Source organism: Piliocolobus tephrosceles, chromosome 4, assembly GCF_002776525.5.
Source record: "Piliocolobus tephrosceles isolate RC106 chromosome 4, ASM277652v3, whole genome shotgun sequence".
Classification (NCBI taxonomy): Eukaryota; Metazoa; Chordata; class Mammalia; order Primates; family Cercopithecidae; genus Piliocolobus; species Piliocolobus tephrosceles.
This window is the reverse complement of record NC_045437.1, coordinates 162,985,014-162,993,151: the sequence shown is the minus strand read 5'-3', so window position 1 is coordinate 162,993,151 and position 8,138 is coordinate 162,985,014. Positions and strand designations below refer to the sequence as shown.

Here is an 8,138-nt window from a genome sequence, read left to right as displayed (position 1 = left end):
GAGTCAGGATCACCCCAGAATGACTGAAATAGCAAGAGGAAGGCAAAATGTCCTAAAGCCAATTCCTAGACACTGGGACTTTTGTGAAACAAACAAAACAAAAACAAAAACAAAACAAAAAAATGTATCATCTGAAGGCAGCAATAAAAAAGAAAAATCCCAGCACTTTGGGAGGCCGAGGCGGGCGGATCATGAGGTCAGGAGTCCGAGATCAGCCTGACTGACATGGTGAAACCCTGTCTCTACTAAAAAATACAAAAATTAGCTGGGCGTGGTGGCACACACCTGTAATCCCAGCTACTTGGGAGGCTGGGGCAGGAGAATCGCTTGAACCCAGGACCCGGAGGTTGCAGTGAGCCAAGATATCGTGCCACTGCACTCCAGCCTGGGCGACAGAGCGAGGCTTTGTCTCAAAAACAAACAAACAAACAAACAAAGAAAATAACAGAATCGGTGGATCGTAGCCCATGTATTTCTGCAGAACCGACACATTTTGAGAGAGTTAGCAGTTGTCCAGATATCACAAGCCATAGGACCAACTTCTCATGACTCCAACCTCAGCAGCACCAGGCTTCACGTGGTCTGTCTGCAGAAAGCAGGTCCTCATATGCTTGGCTGGGAAGAATGATGTCAAGCCAAGTCCATCATGGTCCCTAACTGCTTGTCCTAAAATAAGCCTGAACCTTGTCCCCATGTACTGGCTCAACTCCCATTTTACTTCAGGCATCAGAATCACAACTCTACATTTCTCTTCTAGCACTAGGGACTACAAGTTGTGTGGCAGACCTTCAGGAAGCTTCTAGGAACACTCTGGATTGAAGCGGAAAGGAAGCATTTCCTGATTTCATTTCCTAGCTGTCTTTCCTCCTCAGGTTCTTTGGGCCATGGGGCATTTCCTAGTGTGGGCTGTGGGCAGCTCCATAAGCTGTGTGGAGTGTCAGGCAAGGCTGAGGGGATTCAAACGTGGGAGAAAGATGCACAGTGCAGGTGCAGACCCAGAGCCCAGCCAGGGTCAGTGTCCCGACGGGAACGATAAGGACCTAGGAGGAAGTGGAACCAGAGGCTGGCTGCTTGCCCAAGTGTGGGGTCATTTGGGCTGCGATTTCAATTCCATTTTCTCCTTTGGCTCCTCCATGCCCCAGATGAATTATTTTCACTGAAAATGAAATGCCTATGGCTACAGCCCCACTGAAAGTGTTAATCCATGGCAGGGCCCAGGCACTTGGGGCAGGGGAGACTAGGACAATGAAAGACAAATCAAAGTAACTTCCAAATCATGCCATTTATTTTTCCTGAATGGATTTTGCAGCTCATCTGAGTCTCTGCTCTGTTCTCTGAGGAGCTGTAGAATTTGTCGATGCCCTGTGTCCTCTGTCCTTCCCCAAATGAGCACACATGCAGGGCAGGCAAGAGCATGCTGGATTTGTCTTAGTTGTTAATTCACCTTCTGGCTTCACTGTGTGACACACATTTATCTCTACATGATATTCTCAAGAAAAATGATTAGGGCAGAATCACAGCAAGGAGTGTGGAAGAGAGGGAGTTTTTTAAAAAGTCCGTGGAAGAGAAGCAATGAACCACCAGGGTCCTTTAGGTAAAGGACCCCCACTCCTCATCTCTTCCTCTTCATTCTTGATCTTTCAAAAAGAAGTACAGGAAGAGGTCTAGGCTAGCAAGGGTGCTGGTAAGCTGCACCGTGCCTCTGTACCCATGCACAAAAGGCACCCCTTCCTGCAGGAGGTGTAGCCCTTTCCAGGGAGCATGGCTTGGAGGGGATGAAATATCCTCCAAGAGTTCAGAATCCCCTATGGGCCCTGATGCCGATGGAGATCAGAGCCTCTCACAAGGAGGTCCCAAGCTGGTGACCTGGGAAGGGAGGCATTGATGCTCTGCCTGGCTGCCAGGGGTGTCCTGCCACCATCCCACACGCAATCTACTCCTTGCATCTTGGACTCTGCTTTACTTCATAGGGCAGGGATGCAAACACGAAGGAAAGAGGTGTGGCACAGGCACAGTATTAATGTGCAAACCCTTCCTAACTCAGGATCCCCATTGAACTGCCTGGGACCTGGCTGCCTTTGATGGTGTCACGTCTCATCTCATGAACCAAGATGGCAGGAATTCTCTGCAACCAACCTTGACAGGAAATCATCCTGGAAATTTGTTTCCTTAATTCATGGAAGAAGCAGGGAGGAGAAGGGAGATGGTCCTCTCATGAATGTTGTGGCATTCAGTTGAGAGGCGTCACGGTTCCTTCACCTGACAGTTCAGGGACTAAGGCTGAGTGGACGTCATTTATCAAGTATATTACAGGGCTGCAATTCACCAGCTACCAAGTTGGACTATTTGCTCTGGAAATTTAATGTGTGGCAGCTGTGTGCAGCCGGTGGTGTCCAGCATTTTAAAAAGGTCAATTAAGAAACTGTTGGTGATGGTGCAGCTAATGACAGCCCAGGGGGGTGAGCAGGGCGGAGTAAACAGAAGGGCTGAGACGGATATTACTGGAATTGAAGTGTCCAAGTGAAGCGTGGTGGGGAGGAAATCTATTGTCACAAGCCATAAAACACATCTGAGTTTTGCGGTGGAGAGCAGTACAGCTGTTTCCCTCCCCAGGCAGCGCTGGGGGCAGCCAGTGAATGGAGGGCTCCTCGACAAAGGGGACACCTGCATCAACTCCATCAATTTGCAGACAAAAATCGCTACCCTCCTCGCTGCCTGTTCCTTTGCACTTCTCGTTTTCCCACTTGGGGAGCACAGGGCAGATGCTGGAGTGATACTCAGAATGTGGGTCATGTTCTAGAATTCCATATTTTAAGCATTCCCGAAGCAGGGCTCCGCCCCTCCTCGCTGTGTGTGGGCGGGCGGACAGCCGGGAGCCTGAGAGTCAACCCCGGCCAGCGCTCTCCTCAGAAGACATCCGCTCCTGCCTCGGCGCGCGCACAATGCAGGCTGCGGATCAGACCCTTTACCCTGCGACGGATAAAAGAGGGACACGAAACCCTTAGAAAAAGTCTATTTCGGACTGTGACAGAATTGGCTCATGGTTGGGGGAAGGCACTGTGTGGGGCTCTTTTTAAGAAAATCAGACAAAGGGGTCTTAGAATTAAGTGCAGGGCTGCTAGGACAGGCTTTTTTTTTTTTTTTGCCACATCTACCTGTCAAGCTAGAAATTCAATAGAGCAATGGGAATGCTAATTGATATGCAAAACAGGTCTAGGGTTCCTAGAAATGTCTAATGATCCTCCAATTCATTATGAATGCAGAATTAAGACATGCACTAAACGAGATGGGAGTGAGAACACCAACCTTTTTGCTTTTCCTTTTAAAACCTGCTTTGAGAAACTTCACAGGTTTTACGATTAAAAAAGAATATTGCAATCAGTGGGTTTTGTCTTTCACACACTGGATTATTTATTATTAGAAAATAGCTTCTATCAGCTGTCAGTACCAAACAAGTTGAAAGGAGCGAGCGTCTCACCATATTTTTTTTCTCCTTAATGATATTTAAATAAACAGCTCACTATGTGGAGAGTTGCCACGCCCTTTTTCCCTTTAAAAACTGAATAATTAAATGAAGTTTAGTACAAAACATTCTTCAAATATGACTTGTTCTGCATCTGTTATGCTGTCTCCTTGAGTAACAGACAGAAAAAGATGAAAAAGACCACTCAGGCTACCAAAGTACTCCAAAGAATCCATAAGAGAAACTGAGAAACAAATAAACTAACTCAAATAAGACCCAACCAAACCAAGAAACCAGTTTTTATGTTGGCTTTTTGATTTTGATTATCATCTAAGTTATATATATATATATATGTATATATGTTTGAAATAGTAATAAAAAAGGAAGAATTGAATTGCATCCGTAGCAGGACAACCTTCCTCATACGTTAAAGAGGTGTTCAGAAAATTCCATACAGTATCTGCTAAATAAACATGTTTGGCAGCTTAGCAAATATCATATGATTGCAGCATCCATGATTTGAAGTAAAACAGCATTTGCTTTCTTCTGGCGGAGGTCGTTGCTCGGGGTAATGTGCTAACGCGCTCTGGATGTTCTTAGACCCACAGGCTTAAGGAAGGGCTTGGGGGTGGCTCAGTGCATGACCCCAGTGCAGACACTTCCAAACCCCAAAAAATGAATCAACCAACCAACCACACAAACGTCAAACAACTGTCTCCTTCGAGTTCCTCTTGACCGAATGGAGGCCCAGCAAGGACTGCTGGTTAGAAGGTACATTGACAGACTTTGGAATGAGGAGAATCACCCTCTGATTGGTCCGACGCCACTCATTGTACAATCGACAGTGGTACCTAAATGACACCTGGGGGTGGGAGAGGAAAAGGAAGAGAAAAGAATTCAAGTGAGCAGAAGTGGATAATCAATACAAGAAACAAATATGTCCTTTGAAAGAGCTTCAAAGAGCTGGAAGCACTAAAGCAGGGCAAGAACCCTGGGCAAAATGGCTCTGGCATGCAGTGAGTGTTGAGAGATTGGGCAGCAGCCAAAGAGCACCCTATGTGTGGACACATGGGTAGGGCTTGCATGGTGGCTTCCTTTGTTCCTCCTCATACTGGGTAAATTCAGGATATAAATGGGAAAATGAGGTTCTTTCTGAGTTTGGATTTATTTTTGGACTAGTGGTGGATACAATGCCAGCCCTTGCCCAGCTGTGTGACCTCGGCAATGTGTCTATCAGGTGCCTAGGCTCTTCTCTGTTAAATGAGTGGGATGCTAGGGCTTCACGTACCTTCCTGCAAGTTAGACTCTGCATAACTCAAAGGATCTCATTCATACTATGATATGAAGGACACCCTTTGTACTGTCCTGTGGACAACCTGCACAACAGCTTGATGGCCCCAATGGGTGATTCCTGATTGCATCCAGCTCTAGCATTCTACAGCTTCCAGTAAGGAAATCGCAGCATGGGAACTAACTCCCCTAATAAATCTTCTTGAGGGGGTGGGACATGACTCCCTTGGGTGCCCACTGTGCCTCAAGCTTACCCACATGGCACTGAGTGTCCTGAACAGCACTGTGCATGTTTTTCTCTCCCCCTGCACTAGAAGCGTCTTGAGAGCAGGGGTTGTGTTGTGTTCATCTTTGCATGCCCAGCACCTGTTACAGTGCCTGGCACTTAGGAAGTTGCTCAAAAGAGTTTGCTGAGTGAATGAATGAGCGAATAAGCATCCTATATTTTCTGATTGCAACACTGCTTCAAACTTAAGCCTCTCCTTTTTTCTTTTTCTTAGATGGAGGCTTGCTCTGTCACCCAGGCTCGAGTGTGGTGACATGATCTCAGCTTACTGCGACCTCCGCCTCACAGGTTCAAGTGATTCTTGTGCCTCAGCCTCCTGAGAAGCTGAGATTACAGGCATGTGCCACCATGCCTGGCAAATTTTTGTGTTTTTAGTGGAGACGGGGTTTCACCATGTTGGTCAGGCTGGTCTCGAACTCCTGACCTCAGGTGATCCACCCACCTCGGCCTCCCAAAGTGCTGGGATTACAGGTGTGAGCCACCGTGCCCGGCCGAGGTGCTCGCTTTTTATGTACATACATTGGAATGAGATGCTTAAACCTGTAGTCTGTTTTGGAGAAGGCCGGCATAAAACATTGATGGACTGTCCAAGAAATTCAGAGTCTGATGTGTAGGTAAGTGCTGGAAAGGAAGGAGCCCATGAGCTTGGAGTGACAAATCAGGTCTGGGCTGTTTAATTATCTGGGAGTGGATGGGTTGTGTTGATCCCACTAGAGGTCTGTGGTGGTCAGAAAGTAGGCTGGTCTGATGACTTGGGCTCGAGTTTCTGGAAGTAGATGAAAGTGCAGGCCCTTGATCAGAATGGGCTTTTTAGTCTTCACGGCAGGGTCATGAAATTCAAGGCCACTTATTCAAATTTCTGAGGCTAGAAAGCAGATGTCACAGGCTGAGTGCCAGAGAGAGTTGAGTATGAAAATATACGCTTTTAAACTCACACAGATGTGCTTTTCTTTAAAAGTCCCTAAACATGCCAAAGTGGATCATTTTGTTTTGTTTTTTTTTCAAGCTTGATTCTCTTGTATCTATTCTGTCCTGCTGCTGCTTGGTGTCACTCATGAATATAGGAGAGGCAGGCTGGGAAGCCAGCTGTTCAGGGCCAACGGCAGGAAAGAGGTGGAATGCAGACAAGTATTATACTAATAAGGAACTCTGGCAATATAAGAAGTCTGGAATCTGGGAACATTACGGGAAAGCTGGATTTCAGATAAAGAGTCCCCTTATCCATGATGCTGAGAGCTGCACACACTGGCATTAGTAATTGGAGAAGTAGCTATGAGTGCAGGCAGCAGGCTCCAGAGCCAGGCACATGGGCCTGGAATCTGCATCCTCTACTTAGTGGTTGCATGACTTGGGGAAGTTATTTGCTGTCAACAAGCTTCAGTTCCCTTGTTTGTAAGATGTGAATAATGATACTTGATGTAATGCATATAGAATACCTAGCACAGGGCACAGAGCTTACATTTTAGTGTTCTCGGCCTGTTATTTTGTGTGTCTTAAATATAAGAAAGAATTTTGTGACACCCTTTAGATACAGGGTAACAGAAAAAAAAAAGAAGAAGATGAAAAAGAGAGACAGAGAGGGATTGGGCTATTTTCTTTAAGGCTCTGCTCTCAGCGAGGTCCTGGATCAGCAGCAGGCTGCATCACGTGGCAGCTTGTTAGAATATCAGAATTTCAGGCCCCACCCAGACCTAAGGAATTAGAGAGTGCATTTTAACAAGATCCCCAGGTGATCCGCATGTGCATTCAAGCCTGAGACGCACTGCTTCAAGGAACACAGGGAGTCAACGACTTAGCAGGTCTCCTGGTTCTTTGGCCAGAAAATTTTAAAATTCAGCCCACTTGTGTAGACAAACAGATGAGATCTTATTATACATTAATCTATTTTAATTGTGGTTAATCACCACAGTCTGCAGGCAAATTCAATCAATAAAAAGCCAGCATCATAAGAAGATGCTTCTTTGTCAGGGAAAATAAAGGCAGTTGAGCACAACGCCAAGGAGACCACAGGTTTGCATTGCCCTGGGTTAATGCTACTTCTCTAGATGCTCCAAGACACTGCATCCCTGCAATGCAATATAACTGGAAAGAAAGGAGGTCTAATTTAGAAGAAGAATAAGGCAGCGAGGAAAAAGAAAACATAAAATAAAAAGATGCTAAAACAATAATGTCAGGAATTTCACTTAGATATTTCTTAAAGTTTTGAGTTTAGGAGAGAGGAGGAAGAGAGTCTAAGGCCACTATTCTAAAAATACTACTCCTTATGGGATGGGCTTCCTGAAGTTTCTTAGTTTATTCATCTAACTAACCTCCTATCATGGGCAAGTCTGCTGTACAAAGAAAGCTGTGATCACATGAATACTATGAGAAGGGTTAGAAAATGTTAGCATCTACTCTTCCCATAAGGGAGGTGACTGCGGCTGGGGCAAAGGTGTCCTATAAAGTCACAGCAGGCGGCCGGGCGCAGTGGCTCACGCTTGTAATTCCAGCACTTTGGGAGGCCGAGGCACACGGATCAACTGAGGTTGGGAGTTCGAGACCTCCTGACCAACATGGAGAGAAACCCTGTCTCTACTAAAAATACAAAATTAGCTGGGCATGGGGGTCTATGCCTGTAATCCCAGCTACTAGGGAAGCTGAGGCAGGATAATCACTTGAACTCGGAAGGCGGAGGTTGCGGTGAGCCGAGATTACGCCACTGCACTGCAGCCTGGGCAACAAGAGCAAAACTCCCTCTCAAAAAAAAAAAAACTACATGCTATTATGCCACACAGAAATCTGTGATATCTGATTATATATTTTGATTTTGCCCTTTCTGTCTGGAAGTGACGGTGTGACTTAGGGATATAGGGATATCAGTGGGACGAGGCCTTGGCAAACAGCCTCCCCAGCAATGTGCCCAGCTCACCTATCTCTGACTGCACTGGGGAAAAGGAGTATAGGAGTGAATTGGTCATGGGGAAATACCGCTGAATACCCTCAAGCTGCTCGTAGGCCTTGTAGGGGATGTGTCTAAAGCAGCCCCACAGTGAGTCTTGTTGGGACAACATTCCATTGGCGGTTCCCCTTTTATAAGAAAAATTTAAACAATCAAACCAT

The 8,138-nt window shown here is 46.1% G+C and overlaps 1 protein-coding gene across 1 annotated transcript in view; it reads right to left on the bottom strand.

Moving 5' to 3' along the window:
* Window positions 1-1,263: 1,263 nt before the first annotated feature.
* MARCHF3 (membrane associated ring-CH-type finger 3) overlaps window positions 1,264-8,138 on the bottom strand; it is a 151,500-nt gene continuing 144,625 nt past the window's right edge. Inside the window, exon 5 of the mRNA XM_023197003.2 lies at window positions 1,264-4,325. Within this exon, the coding sequence (XP_023052771.1) occupies window positions 4,167-4,325 (159 nt within the window). The 3' untranslated portion in view covers window positions 1,264-4,166. The remainder of the gene's footprint in view (window positions 4,326-8,138) is intronic.